This window comes from Tenebrio molitor, chromosome 5, assembly GCF_963966145.1.
Source record: "Tenebrio molitor chromosome 5, icTenMoli1.1, whole genome shotgun sequence".
Classification (NCBI taxonomy): Eukaryota; Metazoa; Arthropoda; class Insecta; order Coleoptera; family Tenebrionidae; genus Tenebrio; species Tenebrio molitor.
Window position 1 is genome coordinate 21,244,430 of NC_091050.1, and position 25,829 is coordinate 21,270,258.

The following is a 25,829-nucleotide window of genomic DNA, read 5'->3' on the forward strand; positions in this document are numbered from 1 at the left end:
TAGATTTACTTTTAACAACTCTAGTTGGATCCGAGGGAACTTACAAGGAGTCACGTTTTAAATTTAAACATATTTTCACCACGCAATCTTCACAAGTGTTTAAACATGTGACTTATTTAACTTGGCTTATTAAAAGAAAAAAACGCACGAACTGTTGAAAAAGAACATCATCAAATTTAACATAACAATTACAAACAAATTCTACCTCCCCTGCAGAACGCGACCTGCGTTTTCAAAGGTACCGCCACACCTTCTACATAATCCTTTTAATCGTTCCTTCTTCCCACTTTTCTTGAGACTTATTTTCCTGCGCAAGTTCTTCCTGCATGGCGTCCTTCATCTTTGTTTCTCAAACAATTTCCTACTCAATATAGTGCATTCATTTTAAATGTTGGGTTTTGTAATAAAACTTGCCTGCTTTGACACTTGTCCGAAACTCAGTGAATCTAAAACTGTGTTCAATATATTCGGGTCCAAAATTAAAGAATGGTGGGATCGAGATCAACTTTTAGACGACCAAGTGAAACCATTAACATTTGTTGCCAATACTGGTGAATCATCTAGTGAATTTGATTCAGATGACGATTAATTTTTTATTTGTTTACGTATTTTATTATTTATTTTTTACTTACTTTAAAAGATACATGTAATGGATACTTTACTAATTACTCTTATTTCTTTATTAAGTAATCTTATTTGTCAAATACATTATTTAAAATCAACAATCTTTTTACATTTTTTTGGTCACTGATCACAAAATGTGTTTTAATTTTTTTTTTTACTTGTGGATATTTTAACGTCTCTTTCTTTTGCTCGTCGATAAAATGGTGAAAGTACGACGTGGTACCAGTTTTATATGTACAGAGGGCTTCCTACTTTACGGTACCAATACAATGAAAATTTGCCGCTTTCGTAATTTATGTTGTTTTGGGTTTACAACTTTACCCAACGTTTAAAATGAATGCCCTTATACTCAATACTCATACATGACCGAGTGTCTCATTTCTTCGTTGTGTGCACTTCTAAGTGTGTTACATTGTTCGGAATAAGCAAATTTACTTTCTAGATTAACAATTTCTTTCATGTTTTTATTTAAAATCAGAATTCGCGCTTTTTCCACCTTCTACTTGGACAAACCGTTCGTTAATTCACATTCGTTCAATCTCTCCCTGCAAGTGGTCTCTCGATGTTCCACTTCACTGGACAGAGCTGACATCGCTTTACCTACTTCGGTTTTTCAAAATATTGGCAAATGCTTCAAGTCTTGATGGACTCTCCTCGAGATCAGTAAAATTGCTTCAAGACGAACCAAGTCATCTTCAAAGTCGCCAATTGTTCTTAAACTAAACTTGTTCTTGGAGTGGCTCTATTTTTACGCGGTGTGTAAAACTTCATTTCTGATTTTATTCGTAACTTCACGTGCCGATTGATTTGGGCAAATTTCATCATGTGCATATTCTCCTCAAAGTCCTCTATTGAAAGGTTCGCACAAACTGTCATTTTCACTTGTCCATTTCCCTCAAAGTAATTTTTAAACAACAAAGTCAAGCGACCTTCTCTGTAGGGGACCAATTTATTACCACCTGACTACTGGTTTTCCTTCAAGATTTTTAAGTAAGTCCTCGACGACATCAGCGACTTATTGATTCGACCAGTTTCTTGCAACGTTTGTCCGGTGTTTTGGGTGCGATTAGTTCTAGCGGAACCTGCCAAATCGACCAGACTCAACCGAGAAACTTGTAAGTTTTCTAGTTTGTTGTTTTTCAACCGTAGCACATGAATGGCGAAAATTGAGTGACTTCGACTAGACACTGCATTTAAAACAGTATTTCCAACTTTCTTTCGTTTCTGACCCAGACTGGAAAATTGGAAAACCTCTTCGGCTGATTTGACGTACACGTTTATTTGTGAGTCTTCCCTCAAGATTTGGTCTGCAATGCATTTCCAATGGCCGGCGACTCATCAACAAATTGAACACTCTATTGTAGATTTCTTGATTTCAACATAACTTACAAAAACCGCATAAGAATTAGCACTGTCGATATTCATTATTTTTGCACCATCATTCACGTACCTACGACTTCTCCTTATTTATTTTTCCAGATTTGTGATTTACCAGGAATTATTTCTGTGGCGGTCGTGAAAAAGTAGGTAAGTCAAATAATTTCAAAAATGAGTTAACGATGTTTACACCTTAATAATAAATCATGGATATAAATAATTCAGATTTTCACAGTTTAAAATTTACTTATATTGAAAGCAAGTACAGGTAGAAAGAAGTTTCTATTTAATTACAGGATTTTAGGAATGATGTGGAATTTTGAATCGTTGCCCTGAAAAATTAACATTTTCGACTTACCTACTTTTTCACGACCGTCACAGATTTTTCCTACATTTAGTTGAGCTTCGTATTCCTACTGAACTTCAAAACCGTTCATTTTTGTTCCATTTAATCACATATTTTATTGTTTGATAATCCGTGATTGAGTTGAATATGCTATAGGTAAACACGCTTAGGTATGACACCTGGATTATCATAACTTTCGGAAACAGTGTGCGTTTTCCAAAACCTGTTACTCCGTACCTAAGTAAATAAAACTCCGTTTTTTCCTTTTAACAAGTTCTCAACTAGGGATAAGCCATATATGCGAACGATTCGTTTAGTAAAGATTCCGTAGTGAAAATATGTTCCAAATTAAAACATGACATGAGGTAAGTTCCCTTGGATCCAACTGGAGTTGTTAAAAGTAAATCTACTGAAGGATAACTTTATATATGTTGATATTGGATAATCTTTTGTGGGACGCAAGCGACAAAAAACTTGGACTCTTTATCTTCCTTTTTTGAAGAATTTATTATCTTGAGTATTTTTTTTTCCCGTAGAATTATCAGTGTTAATTTGTCCATTTTTTAAATATTTATATCGTTTAATGTAATTTAATCAATTGTACTTGACAAATTTACTAGGAAATACGAAACACAAAAACTTTACACTTAAAAAATTAAATTCAAATTGACTCAAAAACTATTGACATTTGACAGGGGTCGATAATACGAATTTCTGTATTGCCGAGAATTTGAATTCAAAATAATTCAAAAATATTAAAACATGACTTGTAGCGTATATTGCTTCGTTGATTTTAAATCAGGTCTTTATACAATCTAGAATAACTTACGATTGGAATGGTTTTTAGTAATGTTACAAATTTATGATAATGTAAAAATATTTTGACAAATGACAGATAACCTCAAAATGCTTGTGTGTTGATCATGATTTAAAATTACATAAATAATTAAAGATAGGGTAAAAATTGTTGCGGTTCTTTGTGTGCCTGTATCATAAGCAAAATGTTTAATAGACACGTGTCAAAATTATTGACCAATTTAATTTCAAACCGATCTATTCATACAACTCGCAACAAATGCAAAGAGTTCGAAAATCCAATATTGAGAACGTTGCGAATATTAAGAGAAGACTTCACCCGCCTCCAGGGACCCAGCGAGAATGATATAGAACGAGAACGGGCCTTGATGGGGGTATTCCCTCGACACGCGGATGTAGTAATAATTGGTGGAGGAGCCATCGGTTCGTCCATCGCATATTGGCTGAAAGAAAAAACTAGTAAGGAGGGCATAAGAGTTGTAGTTATAGAAAAAGACATGACGGTACGCTCCACTTTAAATTCAACATAACAATATAAAACGAATTTTTCAGTATTCTAAATGCACAACATTATTATCTGCTGGTGGTTTGCATCAACAATTTTCGCTACCTGAAAATGTACAGTTGTCTTTGTATGGAGCCGAATTTCTCAGAACACTGAAGAAAAGATTTGGTCCTGGAGCAGATATTCAGTATTGTCCACAAGGACATTTAATTTTAGCAGATGAAGAGGGCGCTCAGAGGATAATTGATAATAATTTTATCGAGAGAGAGTTGGGAGTCATCAACCAGATATTAACAAAAAATCAGCTTCAGCAAAAGTAAATGAGAAAATTTGTAATATGGGGAATAACTCTTATCTTATTTTAGGTTTCCATGGATGAACGTGACAGATGTGGAATTGGCCTGTTTAGGGCTTGAGAAGCATGGTTGGTTTGACCCATGGGCTCTGTTGTCAGTAGTCAGATATGGTGCTGCACATTTAGGAGCCCAGTATGTAGAGGGAGAAGTGGTAGACTTCCTGTTTAGGGACAGTGAAGAATATATCGGTGAAGGGATGGACGATAATCCTTATAAAGCTGTTAATGAAGTAGTGGTCCGTTCATGCCAAAATACTGTTTAAAATGTGCGTAACAGGTCCTTTCAGGTCAAGATGCCTGATGGTGAGCACAAAACTATGGAATTTGCCTTTTGTGTGATCGCGGCGGGACTACAGTCCAGCGAATTGGCGCAACTTGCAAAAATCGGTACAGGATCGGGGATGCTCTCTGTTCGCCTCCCGATCGAAAAAAGGTTCGCGTTGATCCCAAGCTGTGTTTAACATTATAATGGATTTTGCAGAGATAGATACGTCTTCAGCTTCGACTGTCCCGAATCTCCACCTGGAATCAACACGCCGATGACAGTCGACCACTCGGGACTCTACTTCAGAAGGAACGGTTTGGGTGGCTCCTTCATTGCGGGAGTGTCGCCATGTGACGACGCAGAGCTCTCCCTTGACGAATACTTCAGAGACAAAGTCTGTCCCGTTTTACAGAACAGGGTGCCCGCTTTCAGCTCGATTAAAGTTGTTCGTCGACCAAATGTAGATTTGTTTTTGAAAATTTTATTGCAGGTGAAAAATTCGTGGCGCGGCAGTTACGAACACAACGGCTTCGACGACAGTGGCATAATTGGTCCCCACCCCTACTACCACAACTTGTACTTGGCGACAGGATTCAGCGGGTTCGGCATCCAGCAAGCTCCTGCGATTGGACGAGCTGCTGCAGAGCTAATCTTGGACGGCGATTTCAAAACCATCGACCTAACCAGATTCGGGTTCGACAGACTTATTGTAGATAAACCGATGTACGAAACCACAGTAGTCTAATAAAAAAAAAAAAACTTTCGTTCTACAAATTCTATATCTTACATAACAAAAAACAAAAGAAATATTACAAAATATACAGACAACATTCACGTACATAGTATAATTCGTCTAAGATTACCTCCTAAAAATCTTATTTATAAAAGTACAAAAAATCCCAAAAATATTTGCAAAAAATAGGGATATTCGCATTTTCCTTTTTCATGTTGTTACAAAACTATTACTATTTTTAGACAATGGTTTGTACAAAAAGAATAGAATAAAATGAACCGCTTATCAACTAAGACTAATAAATAAATATACAGAATTAGATCGCTAAATTAATCTAACATTATTTACATTGAACTAATCAACTAGTATGGCATTGTTACTGGCATAAAAATGCGTAACTTAAGACTATTAAAGACTTCATTATGAACCAATCGAGAGGCGCGGTGATAAAATATGAAGATAGTTACAGTAATATCCCTGAGTATTAACTAAAACTATGAATTTCACTCTAGCATTGTACATTTAGCGATCAAGTTTCACGCATTTTTAACCATTAAAATTGTTACATCCACTCCAATTATCTTAATCGTCGTATGTCAACAACTGTATCCTCAATAAACGTCAGTTTCTTAAATGTTGTAAAACGTGACTAGACTTAATAGAAACGTAATTGAGCATATTGCAGTGGCAGTGATACAATAATTAAGTCTACGATAGATAAATGAAGCTAGAAATAAATTTAAATAATAATAAAGTGTAAAGTTAAAACCTACAAAGATATTATCCTAATTAAAATTATGGAAATACGTTCGAACTCACTCAATGGAACACAATTATGTTAATATGATCGATCATAGTTTTTAAAGCTTTAGTTTGAAAATTAAAAAATAACACTAAACGTAACAGTAACGATATATAAATCCAATCACTTAACCAAAATTTCTCATAAAATTGTAAGAAGTCAACTAACTGGGTGTTTTAACGACACACTGGTTACACTCATCGTTGAAAAGTTAAAAAATGTACAATAATTTTCTACTCGGAATTGTCGAATCAATTTTCGACCGAAAACAACCTAAACTAAAATTTAATTACTCGTAAAAAAATTAAATCTTCGGGGGCGGTAAACTTACAAAATAAATAATAATAATAATTTACAATGATTCTGAACGAGTTGTGCAATCGATTCGTCACTCCCACGATGCATGTAAACCTAGCACAATAATTAAAATCGTGTTCGTGGCAGTTTATTATTTTAAAATATTCGTAAAAGATGACACAGAATCATAAAATTTAAAGTAAACCCGTACAGTCTCTTTCGAACTTGGTACAACAACAACAGACAACAACACAACAATGAACATCTCTAAACTTCGTATTTAGCTGTTCGGATTTTTATACTGCTCAAGTAACAGTGTAAATGAATAGAATAAAAATAACTATTCAGTGTATCGATCAAACAGGATCAGATTCTCATCACGACAGCTCTTTTCGTTTCAATTTCCAGAATTGTCAAAATCCAGAAAATTACATAAATCGTTTGTAAAGAACAAGAATCAAAATTGAAGTGCCAAAAGAAACGTGGCCTAAATGCATTTCGTTTAAATAACCTGTTGGTTCAACAAATGTAGAATCGTTAAATCGTTTATCTCGTGCCATAGAGTTTTACCTCAAAATATTTAAAATCATGAGACTCATATCCGAATATGTTGACACCTAAAACAAACGCGAAGAAAGTTAATACAGAAATTAAAAATCAACTCTGGTCCTTCAAAATAAAGGTTGAATTCAACCAAAATGCAAGAGTGTGCTCTGCGTTTAGGCCTTTATCTTTTCGAATGTTCTGATAAAATAATGAACATACGAGAAGAACATCCCTGAGGGATTTAACATCATCAACGGTGTTTAATAGTGTGACTATCCTAACGAGGTAATTTTGCGAACACAGCGCTACAACGGCCGAAAATCGAATAAATACAATTGCTAACCTCACCCTTAAATTATTAATTAATAAAATCGTAATAGAGCCTGATGGAACAGCAAAATACTTTGGTACTTTAGAAAATCCAATTCGATTAATTACTATCTTAAAACGTATCAAGTCCAACGTGGTCGTGTACAATGAATTTTACGCATTCTGTGTCAAATAAGTAAAAGTTAAGTACAGTTTGTAAACCGATACACAACGCACTGTATAATTATAAAACTGCGACTATATAATATTTAAAGTCTGTTTTAATACCTCGTGGGTTCTCTGTTTATAAATATCTCTAATTAAAAACGTCTCTATGTAAAAGTACAATGATCTGAGGACAAACAACAAACTGATCAATTATTGATTTGTCAATGCAAGTCTAAAAGCCTCGTTATACTAAACGATGGATCCACATACTCTCAGCTAGGTTTCGATGACGACTGATGATACATGTCTGTATCTCTTCTCATTACCATCTGCGGAAAAAAATATAGTCAACGAAATGGATCGAGAATGCGAGTGAAAACAATGCACAACAGATACCACAATTCTGAAGAATTTCCACGTTAGTAAACGGATATTTCTCAATGAGTTAGCGAGGCGTGAATGTCACACACTGTTCAACAAATAAGTAGGAACGCTTTACAATGCAGAATATGTCGAATCCAAATATTATTTTGGTTCAAAAATTTTATGCCAAGTGCTCCAGTTTAATAGTTGTTAAAAAGTGTAACGCTTAGTTCATGTGGACACAAAATATTTAAAGGATCAATCACAACCAAATTTTCAAATTTTATCCTAGCTCATTTAAAAATATATGCAGCGCTCAATCTTTATTTTGTCGACACTATTGTCCCTCAATATTAACTACGATGACTTTTAGTCGTTACCGACGACTTCAACTAGTTAGCAACGGATGTTGTTCGCGATGTTATTTTGCTAAATCGTCAGTGATTTGTTAAAACATTTGTTAAACCTGTTTCTTTCTCCCTCTACAATCTACAATTCCGTTTTAGATTAGAACTTGCAAAACATCCTCAAAAATATTTTAATCGCATCCGTCTTTGCCATCCTGATAGTAAGATTTCCCACTACGCCAACGGTAGAACGGTGAACTAACGGAAGTGTCTCACTCTGATCTTTTAACTCACGTTCGCCATTTTTTTAATCTAATACTGTCACACTTCGTGTCACACAAACTAAGCTTGTCAATCAAGAGAATGAGTTTCGTTTTTAAAGCAAATTAAGTTGACATAAATAAAAGGTGCAACAACTTCTAACAGCCAAAATACCTGTTGTTGCGACGAAGGCCCCTGCCCTTGATATAACGGATATGGTTGAGGTCTGGGTGCAGAGCGTCCGCTAGTGTCTGCATTTTGACGAAGCAGACCACTATTGGGATACCCTGAACCAGCCGGCGAATGTCTACAATTCATTCACATTCATTGTAAAATGTTCGCATTTTATTACGTACGTATTTTCAAAAAAAAAACACAATATTTCACAAAACAAACTCACCTAACAGACGGACTCGGCTGAGATTGACTCGTTGCTGGACTTCGATGGGAATGTGGTGGATACGGCTGCGAAGAATCCGAAGGCAAACCGTTCTCGACTACGGGAGCGGCACTTGGATGTTGGGAGCCTTGAGGATGTGCAGGATAATTGGAACCGCTGCCGCTGTGTCGCGATGATCTGGGAACGTCGCCGTGGCTTGCTCCAACAGCTGGATGAATGTTGTTCACTAAAACCAAAACGAACAATACCGCGAGATCAAGACAATGTAATTCTTTGAACAACTTAGACCCTACTAAAAATATACCATATGAAAAAAAAAAATCACATCAAAATAAATCCGTTTGTAGACCTGAATTATCAAAGGGACTCAAAGGGACATTAGGTTGGCACTAATGATAAAATTACTAGTCACGCCAACGGATCATTAATTTGTGGCGGCAATTTAAAACAAATTATTCCGAATGAATTTTTTCTTTCCTTTTCCATTTTTGTGGTAATATTTGTAAATACAAATTTGACACGATCCTCTTCCACATCTAATTATGAATAACTTCTTGGCTTATTGTACCGGGTGATTTTTCATGATTGAAATTATTTTTTTTCGGTTGGCAACACACTTTCGATTTCATGTTGATACACATGACTGTCAAATTCACATGACAGTTCAAAAGTCAAAATAAATCAAATTATCATTATTTATTTCTAGAATCTTAACCTAGAAAGCGAATCAAAAGACAGCTCTTTGACACATGACTAGGCGTATTCGGAAGTGCCAACTCACTAAATTTGTCTCAATCATTAAAAGTCACCCGGTAAAACTCTTCTATGAGCAAACAAATTGTTATTTTAAAAAGGTCTTGTAACCTGTAGTTTACATTATTATCATCCCTAAATAAATTTTTGATGCTCTATCTTGTAAAATTTGCAAAATTCAGAACCTTACTATTCATTGGTTAAACAATTAAAAAATATTAAATGACAGTGACATTTCAAATAAGAATGTAACAAAAACACTTGAGCTTTGTTTTTCATAAGTAACTTGGATGGCATATTCCTTTAATCATATATCATAGTTCTTATCTTGAACTGATGCCAATCTTTTAAGCATTTTGTAAAATTTTACACTTTTTACTTTCCACTAATACGTGGCACCTCGGCCAATAAGAAAAAATTCAGACCTGTGTGTGAATGGGAAGACTGCGGAGTGGCCGGTTGACCCGTCAAAGGTATCGCTAGCCTGGCGTTGACCGCCAACAAATGATCTCTTCTCTGAAGCAACGAACTGACGTGTTCCTCTAACCTCAAATTTTCCGCGCGCAATTGATGCAGACACGAGAGTAGAGACGCAACTGAAATTTTGGCATTAATCCTTCCTGAATGTTTCCAAAGCTGAATCACTCACTATCGAAATGTTGAGCTTGTTCCATCAAAAACTGCGACCCCTGTTCCCACTGCCTCTCCAATAACTGATCGAGAGTTTGGGGTATGTTGCCACCGCCACCTCCCAACATCGACGACAAACCGCTACCAGAAGTTGTACTCGAACCGCCCGTGCTGCTAGCTCTTGCCTAAAGATGAAATTCAATTACGTATTCGCTTGCTGGAGAAGTCTTAAACTTACCGAGGCTATGACTCTGTGATGCAGCTGGGGTCCCATAATGTTCGAATTGTCGTTTGGATTGAAAATACTGTGCGCTTCCAATTCCGAATTCAGATGATCTGACATTTTTTGTGCCATGTTGGAGTTGGGATTCAGCTGATTACCGAGCATGTGCGGCGCCGTGACACCGTTTTGAAACCTGAAAAAACAAAATTTATAGCCATCCAAAACAAAGTACATAGTGCAAGTATAAAGTCTGGAACTAATTGGATAAAATCGAAATTATCAATTTCTTTTAAATCCTCGGGTAGGTCAACCTTATTTTTTAAAAGTATACTTTTTTGGATCATTGCTGTTTTTCGATCGTTTTTATTTTCCCACTGCTCGGCGTCAATAAGTTTTTTTATGAAACGTCTTTTTTTCGTCACATTTGGATAGAGATTTGATTTCCGCATTCATTCGCACGTCAAAGTGCGACATTGACAGTTTCGAGATGTGTAAGAAAGGATTTTAAAAAATATTGACCATTTCTCTTTTTTTCTCGCTAAACCCTTAAAGAAGCAAATTAATAAAAAGACACTAGAATGATTTCAAATAAAGTTAAACACATTGCAGATGCAGAAATCTACTTTTAACATGTCTCGTATCAACTTGTACTTCGTTGCAGGATGAGATGTTATTAAAAAAAAAACACACACTAAAAAGCACAATTTTACAAAATCTCAACTTCATCTGAGAAGTTTCAGAAGTCATTGACACTCACAACTTAATATCTTTGGTGTCTTTGGGTGAGTGCGGCCTCGCAAGAGCTGAAGGAGCACTCTTCCTCGTCTTGGACTTCCCTCGACCGCTCGACATGGGAACAGCACTCTGACTCTCCGAACTGGGACTACTCGGGGGCGAATCCTTGAGCTGCGACTGAGTTATGCTCGAAAACGCTCCTTGTTGTGGAGGTGTCGAGTTTTGAGACCTGCTCGAACGCTTTGCCGAACTCGAAGAAATGGAAGTGTTGTTCAACTGATTGATGATTCCGTTAGCCCCGGAACTTCTCTTCTTCCCTCGTCCGCCTTTTTCAGACTTATCGACGGAATGAGATCTGCAAAACGCTCTTAAAGTTTTAAAACTGTCTAGAAATCAATGACGGTGTACCTTTTGGAGGCGGCATCTTGACTCGACGGCGAAACCTCCAGTTCCATGTCGACTTCGGTGGTGACGGCGTCTTGTTTCTCGTAGGTGATCTTTAACCCGCCCCCACTCATTTCGGAGGTGATTATGGAACCTCCTTGGTTGCTGTTGCCTCCAGTCATTGCCGGTGGTACCGTGTTCGAAGTGCTTCTGTCGGGACTATTCACGACTCTTTCTGGGTGCAAAATAGGCGTTGTGGCTGCGATGCTATTCGGATTATTAATGAGTTGCGAATGCGGACTCAGGCTCGTGCTCGCGAGAGGTACAGAAACTACCAAAGAATTGATACCGTGAGTTCCTCCCGATTGGACTATGGATTGTGGGGGCAGCGAGGGTGATGGGGCCGTTTCTATGCCGATACTATCGGTTACTGTGGATGTTGTCGATGCGACAGATATGGTTTTTATCGTTGATATTGAAGTTAAGGCAACGATCGGCTGATTTGTTAAAATAGACTGTGTCGTCTCCACTTTAATCTAATGATCATATACAACAGAAAACACCATTAAAATGCGGCAGACATAAATACACCATAGTCAAATTATGGGTGATAGGTTAGACTAACTATTGGGAATAACATAATTGATGTTGGTACTGTATAATTTTTCAATTAATTATTGCCACCGATGACAGCAGTTAACATTAAGCGCCAATTACACCAGTAGACCTTAAATTCGTACACCACCGCTTTGAAATAAGTATAGCGACAATTTTTGTGATCATTTTCTAAATTCTAAATCAACGTGGCTTGCAGATTTATTCTAATCTTAGATTAGTAATAAAAAATTAACTGCATCTTAACAAAAGCAAATTTTTATGTTTTACATGCCCATAAAATTTTAATCGATTAAATTTTTGGGGAAACAAAACAACATACTTTTTGTAATACTTGATAACTTGCGCTGAACATAAAAGTCCAAAAGTGTATTTATAAGCTAACGTGATCTCTGTGAAAACAATGGTCCCATTTTTGAATTTTATTTGATATTTCTATTGATAAAAAAATTCAAAAGTTTGAACAAAAAAGTCACCATGCTCATATTTCTCAAAATTATTGAGTACTTATACAGGTGTCCCGAAAATGGCGCACTCACTACTTCCTACCTGATCGAGGAGTTTAAATGTACACTTGCTTTCAAAACTTTCGCGTACACCTATTTTTCACTGTATTAAATCAAGGTTGTAATTAATCAACTCTGACATTTAAACTTGTGAAAAGTCAAAATGCCTCGACTGACAGCAAGACAAAGTTTTGATGCTTTCCAAATTAGAAGAGGAGTGGTCAATAAGAAGGGTTGCTACTAATAATGGGCTAAATAAAAGCACTGTTCTACAAGTAATAAGTAAAGAAGTGGCGGGAACAAGAAGGGACCGTGAGTAAAAGACCGATCATAATTTTTTAAATTGCTGTCAATGTCAAAATTACCCGTTCACACTGCTTAAATTTTACAAAATCGTTGTTACTTGATTTTGAATGTGTACGCGAAAGTTTTGAAAACAAGTGTACATGAAAAAAATATGGGAAAAAATTTTCAGACAAAAAAATCAATTATTGCAAAAATGATAGTACAATGTAAACAAAAATCATTACCTTGCAGTGTTGCTTTAGTGAATTTAAGATAATTTTTACGATTTCCTAAACTTCTAAATTCTCTATTATGCAGAATCGGATATTGACAGTGAGTGATCTTGTACTTTGTGATAATACATATATACGATTAGAGGTAGTTTTAATGACAATTTAATACATTTATTTCGAAATAATTGACCCGTTAAGTGCCATTTTCAAAGACCGCCAAATCAGCAAATAAGTCCAATAGAATTTTTTTTAACATTTTTCTCACGTTTATTGTAATCTCTTCTACACCGTAGTGCATCGGAAGTGCGCCATTTTCGGGACACCTGTATATGTACTGCAGTGTTACTTAAATTACTAGAATGCAAAATCTTTAAAAAAAAAATCGTACGCAACGGATGAAGCAATATCAAACATTGGGTATAACATTTTCACCTTACTGAGCCTATGATATATTGTTAGTCAAAATTTGCATCGATTGCCTAGCCCCAAACCTTGCTTAAATAAGGTTTAAATAATTTCATTTCGATTATCTCATAGTCATAGAATTAGATCCTTTATTCCACAGCGATGAACAAAATTTTTACAGTACATATAAAATTAGTTACACAAATTTTGAATTTTGTCCTTGAATGTGCAGCACTGGGCATAAATGGAGCTCTTTCAAATACAACAATTGAATCATCCCACGAAAATCGAGTGCAAAAAATGTAAGGAAAATTCAAGACAAATATTTTTCGAGCAGAAAGATCTAATATCTTGATTGGACACCCCAATAATTGTTAAATATTTTATTTAGCCTTCAAATGGAAATCTCTTTTAGCATACTACAGAGAAAAAGTTTGTTTGTTCAAATTAAACTCAGAAACTACACCTATGTCATCAGCGAAAAACTTAGGCCTTGGCGAGCAACACAGGCAAAATGTAAAAAATGGCTGCTACAGGTTGGTGAAAGCCTAATAGACACTAAAACAATATATGGAAGATTAGTAGTTCCCAATTAGTTTTACAAAAAAGAATCTCTCATTTTTGTAACATAAATTTTGCGGACAAACCTTTAACGATGTATCAAAATAAACTACAAAAAACAACTTCTTTTACGCTATGTACTTTTTTGGTTGACAGTTGAGGTGCAAAGAAAAAGTGAGAGTGACAAAATATCATCACATCTTTGTTTAATTGTACTTGATCGAGTTCAATTTTATTCTTGTTTTACTTCAGTGTATTTTCTCCGTCAGTTTTTTAAATTTGTTTTAATTTTTTCAATTGGTTTCGGTTAGACAAAGTGTACTTCACATTTTCTTTGGTCTTGATTTAGTTTCAATTAATTTTTTTCCACTGTAATAATTTAAATAGCTTGGGAGTTTTTTTCATTACAGTTAACAATTCGTTACGTATGAAGTTATAAAAAGCAACAGATTTAATGTGACATTAAAAATTTCGCACCAAATCGATTCCGGGGCGAGGCAGCAAATAAAAGTGTACAATTCCGATGTGTTTCTATGATTAAAACCAACTAATACCAGGTATGATCTAAAATAGACCACAAATGGTTTACAAAACTTTACAAGATCCTAGACAATATTAACGAGTTTTTTTATTTAAGAGTGCACTGATTGGGCTAAACATTTTATCACTTTTACATTTTTTAAGATGTTATTTCTGAAGTAAAAATTTCTCAAAAATTTAATTGAACTTTCAACTTATACTGCCTTGTTATAACATACGTTCAAAAAAATTTGTGGTCAAGTGGCCTGGTGTTTGCTTTTGTTTCCGTTAGCGTGTGGCGTAGCTTCATCAGCCAAATATTTCGTGGAACAGAAAGTGTCCGATGAAGAGGTAAAAATGGACAATCATAAATACACAACAAACGATTAAAATGAAGTTATGTATCTGATGGATTTCTCAAATAAAATAACGACCTAGGTACCTGTTGAAATGAGAGAAAACTATGGCCTGTTTGACTACAAATGTATTTGAACACTTGCGAAAATATACAGGGTGGTCCCGATATAACCTGCCAAAAAAATTCTGGGTCATTTGAAGGATCTAACAAGTCCAAAAAACCCCATTTTGTTAGGTCCAAAATAATGGGGATAAATTAACCCCTATCCACACCCATTCGACGCTGCTGACCACAAAAATACGTACCTACTCAGGAATTAATTGTTGGTGTTTGTAAGTATGACAGTATCTAAGCAACATAGGTACCTGAATCGTTTATGACAAATCTCAAATCTGACAAACTAAATCAAATTAATGACATTTATTGAAAACGCTGTAGCTACACTGTGTGCGTTAATTCACCAGCTTATTTAGGTACAAAAGCTGATTTTGTAGACTGAGATGAATGAGTAATAAATAAAGTGCTGTTCCTCAATGTGTAAATAAATGTAGAGGTAGTGTGTGCAAAATTGTGGAAGAACTGTGTAACAAGAGTATCGTCTTAATTGTGGTTAAATAGCCAAAATAATGTATTGAATAAATTTATTTACACTTTACATATTCGTACTTTCAACTCTAACTGAGAATATCTACTAACTAATGAAAGGTAAACTAGACTAGAACAATTATTTTATAATAAATGTTCTGTGTGCCTTCCGTTGGCATTTAAGCACATTTGAGTACGCTGGTACCAATTTTAATAAACAGAATTCAGCATTTCTGGGTTTTTACGAATCTGGTTCGCGGCGTCTGTTACACGTTTCTGGAGTTGGCCTCCTGTATTTATTTCAACTTCGTATACCAAATCTTTCGTGTGGTCCCAAAAATTAAAATCCAGAGGGGTTAAATGGAGGATCGGGGACGCCATCGTATTGGAATCAGTCAGAACCAACCTCACATAAATGCGGATGTAGCTCCACAAAAGTACAACGGGACGGAAGGACTCCTTCAGGAAAACGCTCGCCGTATGGTCGCCTTGCCGGTCTTGAATTACCACGTGTTTCGCCATAGAGTAAATGCAAATCGGCGTATTCTTGTTTTGTGAATTTCATAACCTTTTGAAGGATTCGAAAATTTAAAATTAAACTTGACAAATGTCATAGGTGTTGCAGGTACCGTTGCTAAAGAAATTGCAGCCAAGTAACCAGAATTACCTTTTTAAAACCGATTAACTCATTAGCGTACAGCAAATTTTGACCAAATTTTCAATTATTTTTGTCTCGAAAACGAAAAGACTTTTATTAGAAACTTTTTTTGTGTATGAGTTCTACTCATCGTCACCTATTACTGGATTTCTTTTGGCAGGTTATATCGGGACCACCCTGTATATGATTTTCAGAAATTATAGAGTGAAACGATAAAATAAGAAAAAAACATATTCCAAAAATAAACTTCTCGCTTATATTTTTTAAACTTTCAAATTCCAACAAGAACTTAAAATAACGTAAATTACCTGTGCCTGTACCACAACAAATTTTACATTACTGAAATTATTTTAATGTGGAATTTTACTGCTAAAAAGCAACAATACAAAATGCATGCTTCAACCTACAGAGATGTATTTGATCTTTCTTTCTTTCTCAGATATTTGTGACTCTTAACAGTAGTCCTAACCTTAAACTGTTAAGCGTGTTCACTATCTGTAACCATATTTCCAGGTAAGTAACACTTTGGCATTTCAACGTTTCACATGTTTAAATCCATTTTAAATCATTTTTCCCTTAGTTTAGACTGTTTAGAAGCTTGACACGTTTTATTTTTTGTGTCTCAATCTCGACTTTTATTTTTATCTTCCAATGTTAATGTTTTTTTCAAATCAAACACTTAAAGTACATGTTACTTTTCTTTAACAACAAAATTTGTAAGAACCAAATTATATCTTACCGTTTACACTAACGCAAATTGGGTATTCAAACTTTTTGAAATCGGGGGGCATAAATAGTATGTGTCTTGACGGCCAAGGAACAACTATAGACCATTCGTAGATAGATTTTACGTGTTTAAATTCTAGTTCCAAAACAGAACACCAATACCAAATGCGCCATGTTAATTGCTTCAAGTCGTTCGGTATAACGTAACATTGGTAGCCCTCCAGAACAATTCGCGTCACTTGTAATCCTACGCGCACGTGGTTTGGATTGACTTTATCTGCTCCTAATTATTATGAACTGTTGTTGACATAATTTATTCTTCTAAGATTAAGAATATGGTGAACTTTTACGCGCCGTTCTACGTTTTATCACGTAGGGAAGTGTGGTTATGTCCCTCTGTGTCTGTCCAAAAACGTAAAATCGATCGAAAAATGGAATTTACCAGGAAATTAAAATGTTGTACAAGTCGTTCGTGAACACCCATAGTCTGCATAAATCATGACAAATCAGCTTTGTACAGAAGACCAGTATATCATTTCAGAAATCACCAGAAACTTGGTGTCATCGTTTAGAGAATGTTTGGGAGCATGCGCACATGTGACTTTTGTTCGACCATTCAACTTTATTTCTCCGGTGGCTTAAAGCTTACATTTTTTAACCCACACCAACTGAAAACGTTTTACAAAGTCCTACCCACCTTCTTTTGCTTTTCAACGATCTCGCCAACCCCCCCCTTCTTATCGGCAGCCGAAGCCGTAGCGGCCAGATTTTCCGCCACGGCGGTTGACGACGTCGAAGTAACAACACTAACAGAATCACTGGGCACTAAGGCCACCGGCGTCGGCGTCCTCGAGTTAGTCCTGCGCTTTTTCGAACTCTTCGAATCTCTAACGTCCGTTTTGTTCTGGTCCAAGTCCAGCTTGACTTCTCTCGTGTCCGTTTTATTGTCCGAAACAGACGTATCGACACTAACACTGCTGTCCTCTACACTTTTGGCACTGCTTCTCACACTCGAGCTGGAAACTTTCAGTTTGTCTGAACTTTTGCTGCTCGAGTTATGGACGGTTTTTTGATGGGACGAGCTCGACGACCCCTTGGTGCTCGAGCTCGTCTTGGAGGACGACGTCTTGCTGCTCGAACTCGTTTTTCGTTTGCTCGAAGACAACTGGGAGGAGGACGACGTCGTCGTCGTCTTCGTCGTTGCGCTGCCCTCGGCCTCCTTCTCCGAGTTTGAATCGGACAAGTGGTTCTCCGTCGAGACCGGCTTGTACGGGGGGATCGTTTTAACGTTACCTCCCTTCTTCTGCTCGGTGGAACAGCACGGTTTGGTACCGATTAAACTGGGTAAAATGCCAACTTACCAGCTTGCTGTAGTGGTGCTGACAATAACCACAATACTTCACGTTGTCCAAATAGTTCCCGGCTTCTTCACAAAGCAATCCCAAACTCTGAGCACAAGTTACGTGAAACTGTTGCTTGCAACCTGCTTTATTGCATTGCATACACGCACCAACTGTCGCACTAGACGCTTTTCCCTTTTCCTCACATATGTAACACGACTGTAACATTAACATGTCAAACTATTGCAAAAAAACACACTCGCTAAAACAACAAAAAAAAAAATCTCAAAATCCTTCATTGCTGAAGAATAATTAGTGACAGTAACGCATGGAAAAAGAATTTTTGAAAATTTTTATTATCAACCCCTGCAATCATATTGCAGAAGCAATTTCAAAATTTACTGCTAAAATGTTCTTTATTTTTAGAGATATTTATCTCTGGCACGTTGCATCGTTTTCCATTTGTTGAGAACTGACACTGACCTTACTGAAGCGTTCGGTGGGAATCAATTGGAGCTGAATTGGTTCCATTGTGGTGACATTGCCAAAGCGCACTTCTGGAATGTAGAGAGCACATACAACGTGGGCCCAACCCGAATTGTCGGTGCGCTTGAGAGCGCCATGTTTGCTGGGACACAATTCGCATTTCTGCAAAAATTTCCCCGAAAAAAAAAATATTAATTACGATTGGTGATTTGAAAAAATTACCGACATAAAAAATGTCAATTTGAAAAATGAAAAATAAAAACACTTTTCTCACCACTTTGACTGAACGCTCTTGACTTTCGCATTTACGACAATACCAGGGACCAGTCGGAACAGTAACTATACCGTAGCAAGCTGAAAATCGTCGAAATAAAATTAATGGAGTGACTTGTGAGACAATATCGAGAAACGAGACAAACACGTGTTTATGTTCGACCACTGCGTAAGACAGATTTACGTTTTGAGTTGACTAGCAGGCTCAGAGGGGGCCATAAAGCTATTTATTTTTATAGCTTGCCCCTTGTTAAAACTACCTGCCCCGAAATAGTCTAATCACAAATTCTCACAGTTACCGTGAAAAATTTTATGGCATGCGACAAAAACGACACGCCACAAAAAATACTGCACTTTCAAACTGGAGCTTTCAGGTAGCGTAAACCAAGGTTTGCGTAGGAACTTAGGAGAATACAATAAATAAACAAATAAATAGTTTTTAAACTGTCTTAAAATCAAACAGTTATTATAAGGCAGACGCAGTGATCAAATCAAATCTGACATGAAATTTAAAATTATATTTGTCCAATATTCTAAATAACCGTATTATGTCAGAAGCGTACAACTGTTTTATTAATCTGTTTAATAACATTTAAAATAAAAAAATCTATTTTTTATATTTGCAGTAAAACATCTAACAGTGAGAATTCTTTCGGAATTACAAAAAAAAAATTGTTTTCCGTTTAAAAATTGAAGAAAAACGTTCAGAAATAACGGAATCACCCAGTACACAACCAAGTATGGGACATATTTTTATCTTTTTATCAGCATTTTTGGTTATAACCAAACTCGTAACCCTCTACATCGAAAGTCCATTATCTGTTCGTTATGTTTGCGCATGTAAGGCAAAGACACATAATTGCGAACACATGTTGTCAAACTTAAAAAAATAGAAATCTGAACATGCGACCAACGTGTTGTGCTGTAAAATTCTAAATTTAAAAATGCAAACTAAAACACATTAATATTGGTAGTAGTCGTACTTCACACCGCATAAATTAAAACCGATCCCCCGGTTACTGGCTTTCTAAAATCTCGCAAGTTGCTACAAAAATCATTCTAGAAAGAATAAAATTCCTGTAGAACAAAAATAACAGTTCCAAAAAAAAAAAAATAGAATGAGAATTCTTCATGAATTAAATGGTTTTAACAGGTACAAACATACTCTCCAAGAGTTTAATGCGTTCAACAGCATCTGCTTCAACTGTAAGAGTCGTGACAGGACAATAATGTACATATTACGCAACGGGAACATTTTTTTCTGTTTTATTTAAAACTTTTCCGTACTCCAACGCTGTACGTTATAATAAATTAATGATTCTTTTTTTGTACGTAATTATAATTGTTAACTCTAATTAATACAAAATAATGAAAATCAAAATGTATAATTTATGGTTTATTTAGACATCATAAAAGAAAATTAACTCTGAAACTTTTAAATATTTTTTAAGGAATATTTCACTCATACATTGTTGTAACAATGCAGCAGGTATTGAATAAATAATGGAAATTCAAAAAATTACACTGGAAATTCCAGTGTTACAGCAGAAACGCAAAAAGTGAAAAAAAAACGCAAGTTTCTTAGACGTCATGAATCGATTTGGAGATATCACAGAACGAGAAATTGACGAAAATGCCATTAGAAGTGTACCCAAAAACACGGAAAAGGGCAAGAACAGTGTCTGGATACAGTTTATGTCATTTTACACCGAAAAAAGTACACACTTAATTTATCATTGGTTTCAAGTATTTTGTACAGTGGCCGGCAAAAAAAAAGGTAGCCATCATTTAAATGTCAGTGTCATTAAAGCATTAATTACACATTTGGACGTTGATGTGACAGAAAAGTGATGGCTAGTTTTTATTGCCGGCCATTGTATTTTTATTCGAGAAATATTCTCCCTAAATACCATGTGGTTAAAAATTAACCGGATAATTTCCATTCAAAATTCCACTCGTTCTTCGAACCCGTGGAATTACACTGACCGGCACAAAAAACGACTCATTATGATTTCTTTAATAAATGATCTTGAAATTATATTTGTGCTTATTTTTCTTTATTGTAGTTAAATTGGGATATTTTCAAAGATCCGGGAGTGCTATGGTCACCATGGCAACCGAATTGTTTTGTTCAAATAAATTATTAGAAAATTTGCGCTACTTTCATATTGTGTTTTTGTCGGTTGATTTACGTGTTAAAAGATTTAATTTGACAATACGATATTAATTCAAAATGCTGTTCAAATTTTGGCAATTTTTCATAACATACATTTTTTTCTAAAAAATTACTTTTTTTTTAATTAAAATTTTATTTGCTGTGTTTAATGTTTCGTTTGTCGGATATTCTTTGGCAAAGTATAACTTAAATAACACTTATCAATACATGATATCAAAATTTTTTTCTAAGACAATGAATTACTTAATTATATTAATAAAATTCGAAGCGAGTCGTTTTTGTGCCGGTCAGTGTATTAACAACTTTCATGAAAATTATCGGTAATTTTTAAACACTCGTGGTATTACCCCCGAGAAAATGTTATGCAATTTGGGAATTATTATTTTAACTATGATACACGTTCTTGGTTGATGTATTTGACTACGGCAAGACCTAGTGAATCACAATTCTACATTAATTTTAAAGAGGCAAACAAGACAGATTGCATTTAAATTGGTCGCATGATCTTGCACTTTCGCTTCTTGTTACAACTTTGTATCATTTACTTTACTAGTAATGATCTATTTCAGAACTAATTTTCCCTTAATAACATAACAACAAACCAAGCGTTTTGAATATAACATGAAGTGTTTTTCCTTTTTATGTTTATTTCATTTATATTTATTTAGATTACCAAAATTAATTTTAGTATACGAATATGTACAGTTGCGGAATTAAAATTTCGGGCAGTATTGTCAATGTCATGATATAAACTCCAAAACAACCTTTACGTTAATAACCTTATTTTTTACTCTTGTCATGTTTTTGTCTTTTTGGCATTCAAAAATTGTCATTTCTGGCATAATAACGGGTAGGCAAGATATCAAAGCGATGATGTAATTACACAATGCAACTAACTGAAATCTCAAAATTCAAAATTGATTGGGTGACTGACAAAGAAAAGTTTAATTTTTGAATGTCAGTCATGATGACAGTAGAAGGTGCTTTACAGAGATTTTGTTGAAGTGACAGAAAAATAGTGCCCGAAATTTTAATGCCGCAACTGTACCTATTTGGATAACTTTAGGGCTAGGTAACACTTCATATAACCAATAATAAAAAAGCACATAAATCTGAATCCAACGTACAGTTGCGGACAATAAAAAACCGTACACTTTTTTTACATCGTACAATTTGGGTTTTTTGACATTGTGATTTATGCCAAACGTCTAGAAATAGGTTAGGTGGTAAGTGTTAGTTGATAGACAAATAACACTAATGATTAATGGTGAGATTAGCAGACAAATTTGAGCCTCATTTAAGCAGCTAAATATTTGGCGAATTTTGAGCAAGAGTTGTACTATTTTTTATTGTCCGCAACTGTTCTACGTATTCAATTTTTTTTTCGAAATATTTCAAATTATTAGGCTGTTCCATAACACATGTCTGTTTCTACCAATAATTTTTTAGCAAAATAAGAACTATGGGCAGCAATACACTTTGGCGAAGGAGATACAAGCTTATTTATTCTTTTCTCAGCAAAAATCTGTCGTTCTAGAAAAAACGTGTGATATAAAAGTGTGTTCAGCAACATTTTAAATCAAACGCCAATCAATGGGTGACAAATCAGGGAAGTACGATAGATGTGGTGGGTTTCATACCTTGAATGGTTCTATTTTCGCATGATGATTCGTGAAATGTGTGATCGAATGTTATCTTGCAATCATGTGGGTCCTTATCTATTGACCAACGCAAGCTGCAACTTGCTCAGTTTGATATATTTCATCGATTCATGCACAACTGTCAGCTGTGACTTTCGCCAAAATTAAGAAGATTTTAGTGCATATCTGTTGAAATCCATCATACCATCAGTATCTTGTAGATTTTTTGCTTTTCGGCAATGCTTGGGACTTGAACCTCTGACCATTACACCTATGAACTCTTACAATTGCCAACCGTCAACGCAATGATGTTGCAATGCATCTAATTTTACTGCAAATTTCTTGTTATTCGAGGATTGGACTCCATTGTGGTTTTCAAAACGTCATTCCCCAGAAGCCCATCATGACCTCGACCTCGACTTTCTCGTTCTTGTTCTCTCATCTCTCAGCCAACATTAGACGGTGCGTTTTTACTTAAACTTTCCCTAAATGCAGTGCTTATTTTTTCTGCTAGTTTGCCAGCAGTGTAATCTAGCTTCAATTTACAAAGAAAAATAAAATGAAAATCACGTTTATGCATCATTTACTTTACATAACGCCAGAAAAACGTTAACTAAATACATCAAAAACCACAACGTGTTGCGGTCACAACAAATTGTGCCAAACAAAATGACATACCGCTGATAGATTCTCACGTGTTTAAAAAAATCTACACTTATTATAGAACAGACCAATTTCCGTTATACTATACTTTTATGTCCATATCACTCCAATAGGAAATACATTTGTAGGTTTTAAATAATAAAATTGTAGCCGGTATTGAATGTCTACTCATACTTGAATTTAGTTCCGTTTAAAACTACTCGTGCTAGAAGGCGCTAGTGGGAGTAGTGATTACCGAATTCTAAATATGTACTTATTAATGAACCAGAGTGTGCTTTTAACTTGTTTATTAACCAATCTCTTTTGGTTGTGGTTGTACTGTGGTGATTCCATTTAACATTTATTTTCGCGCCATACCAAATTAAGTTACAAAACACTACAGAAATAACCATTTGCCCAGTTTTTGGATGATTTTTATTGATTTTTAACAAAAAAAAATTTAATTCAATGTGTGACTTGTGAAATGGTGTATAGTTACCTTGATGCACAGCAACAGTGCAAGATTGTCCATCGCAGTAAACAAGTGGGTTTTCAGACCATCCTCTATCGTCAGAACAAACACAACAACCTCCTACCATTTCCCTCATAATGCAAAGAAGCGAAGTTTGCTAAACTAGCGATTCGACAATCCCACCCCACATCTCCAGTGCAACAAATTCACAGTCATTGCTATACTTTTGTGTTGCTCATCCTCGTCTGAAGTGGCCTGGAACATGCAAAACAACAAACATTCTACTTAATACCGCCTCGTCTAAGATGTGTTGCTTTGTTTACATGATGGCAAAAACAAATTCGACAATGAACAAATTCCGTTATGTAATGAGACTTAACGTAAATGAAACATGAACAACTCAGTTTGCTTTACTTGTACTGTTAACCTATATAACCTTCTCGTATAAATAGAAACCTCCTGGTTTGAATTAGGCGAATCGCACTTTATTTATTTACCCTAACGTGTTCATAGCGTCACGTCAATTTAGTCCTCGAAATTGGCCAAATTATTTACCGAAACACCCAAGTTAATGTATATTCACCGTCCATTTCGATGGAAAAATTCAAAATTGCATGAAATTGGGCCACATTGCACGTACTTTCGCATAAAAATGCATTATAAACACATTCTTCTATACAGCGACCATTTTGTTTTGTTATATTTTGCTTTGCATAAGCGCGGGATTGCGCAAGCGCGGACAATTTCAAAAACCGCCAAAATTTAAATCCCGCTTGCCGCCATCCGATTATTCTCCTTTTCTCTCCGACGCTACACGATTTTTTACGTGTAGAAGTCACGCTGATCCTTGGCCTTACGACACACCAACAAACAGAAGACCACCACAGCGTTTCCTCCATTACTACAAAAATGATAATGCACTAACGGAAAAAAATATATTCTTTTTAGATTTTCAATCAGATTCCAATAAGAATACAAATTTCTTACCTAGACTTTCAAAGCAATGATCTTACCACAAATGGATTATGACCATGATATTTACCGATATTATTAATTTTGAAAAGAAAAATTTTAACATTTTGCTATCCTTCAAACAATTCTTTCGAAACGCCAGTCAGATTTGACTCATTAAAATGTCACTTCCAAATTTCATTGTGAACGTTCGATGTCTCCCGAATATGCAACATTTTCAGTTGGATTTTTTTTACATCTTGCAATAGGAAATAACATTTGAGATTTCAACAACAATGGAATCAAACCAAAACACAGAATTTCCATTCCCTCTTGATTACATATACGATGCCTTAATCTACGTCGTCTTGCGTGTAAGTAGTACTTTTGGAAGCACTAATTGTAATAAAAAGTAAAATTGATCTAGCTCATCAAAATTAACATGCTCATGGTCTTCATATCTAATCTGTTTTGGGCAATAACATCTTTTTATTGTCTTAAGAAGTACAACGACAAACACAACCACGATTTGATGCGATTTGCGTACGTCACGTTCCTGTTAAGTGCTCTCAACAGTTCCATGGGAATTACAGATTTATGTGAGGGAAGATGAGTGCCGAATTCGTCACTTCTAACTGTTTTTTTTTTAGTTCATGAAAACGTAATGTCTTCTATGCGATCCCTCCTAGAACTGCTTCAAGCCTCTCTGGCGTTACCTTGCCTAACAACTGAAGTCTGGCTCAAGTACGGCGTGGCTCAAAAAGAAGTAGCCTGGCTGCATACAGTCATCGGTCTAATTCCTACTTACATTTTCTTGTTTCAACATTATACAAGACAGGATCTGATCGATTTTACCGTCGTCATGAACATCGTGTCGTTAATGGGAGTCGGCTTTATACATCGAGATATATTTGCGATGGGAGCTTCTGTGTTGATCTTTCTGTCTTATTGCATATTCTTTTTTAGAAGCGAGCTCTCGTACGAGCCAGTGTCCAGGCAGATTTATAACTACTGCATGGCTGCGTTTACCTTTTGCGCTTACAAAGCTGCTGAATGATTTTTACAAATGTATATCCTATTCTTGTTCTTGTAAACATGTACGACTGTGAAAGCCTAATTAAACATTATTTACGACACTTCCAAGGATATTTTCATGGTG

At 35.5% G+C, this 25,829-nt stretch overlaps 2 protein-coding genes across 12 annotated transcripts; one reads left to right on the forward strand and one right to left on the reverse strand.

Moving 5' to 3' along the window:
• The first annotated feature begins 3,215 nt into the window (after positions 1-3,215).
• On the forward strand, positions 3,216-5,051 carry l(2)37Bb (lethal (2) 37Bb). Of its 2 annotated transcripts, XM_069049320.1 has the most exons (7): positions 3,242-3,304; positions 3,360-3,666; positions 3,716-3,984; positions 4,034-4,259; positions 4,311-4,456; positions 4,505-4,730; positions 4,779-5,051. In XM_069049320.1, the coding sequence occupies exons 2-7, from the start codon at positions 3,532-3,534 to the stop codon at positions 5,031-5,033; spliced, it is 1,257 nt and encodes a 418-aa protein (XP_068905421.1). In that variant the 5' UTR covers positions 3,242-3,304; positions 3,360-3,531; the 3' UTR covers positions 5,034-5,051. The 2 variants fall into 2 exon arrangements, with proteins under 2 accessions (XP_068905420.1, XP_068905421.1); XM_069049319.1 differs by having other exon boundaries at positions 3,216-3,666.
• Positions 5,049-25,042, reverse strand: LOC138132001 (protein AF-10-like). Of its 10 annotated transcripts, none has more exons than XM_069049313.1 (15): positions 24,707-25,042; positions 24,360-24,620; positions 23,747-23,974; positions 18,791-18,870; positions 18,514-18,678; positions 18,052-18,249; positions 17,388-17,993; positions 11,264-11,775; positions 10,878-11,210; positions 10,136-10,313; positions 9,917-10,082; positions 9,693-9,863; positions 8,515-8,740; positions 8,289-8,421; positions 5,049-7,472 (listed from the first exon to the last, which is right to left on the reverse strand). In XM_069049313.1, the coding sequence occupies exons 3-15, from the start codon at positions 23,853-23,855 to the stop codon at positions 7,416-7,418; spliced, it is 2,934 nt and encodes a 977-aa protein (XP_068905414.1). In that variant the 5' UTR covers positions 23,856-23,974; positions 24,360-24,620; positions 24,707-25,042; the 3' UTR covers positions 5,049-7,415. The 10 variants fall into 10 exon arrangements, with proteins under 10 accessions (XP_068905414.1, XP_068905416.1, XP_068905413.1 ...); XM_069049315.1 differs by having other exon boundaries at positions 24,334-24,620; XM_069049312.1 differs by having other exon boundaries at positions 24,303-24,620.
• Between the last annotated feature and the right edge of the window lie 787 nt (positions 25,043-25,829).

Bases quoted from the DNA above. Each gene is read 5' to 3' on its own strand.
- LOC138132001 (XM_069049313.1), bottom strand. From the start codon at position 23,855: ATGAGGGAAATGGTAGGAGGTTGTTGTGTTTGTTCTGACGATAGAGGA. The intron at 11,211-11,263 runs GTACACCGTCAT...AGCGTTTTGCAG, and splicing joins CAAGATGCCGCCTCCAAAAG to ATCTCATTCCGTCGATAAGT. The intron at 8,741-9,692 runs GTCTGAATTTTT...TTTTGGTTTTAG, and splicing joins GTCTTCCCATTCACACACAG to TGAACAACATTCATCCAGCT.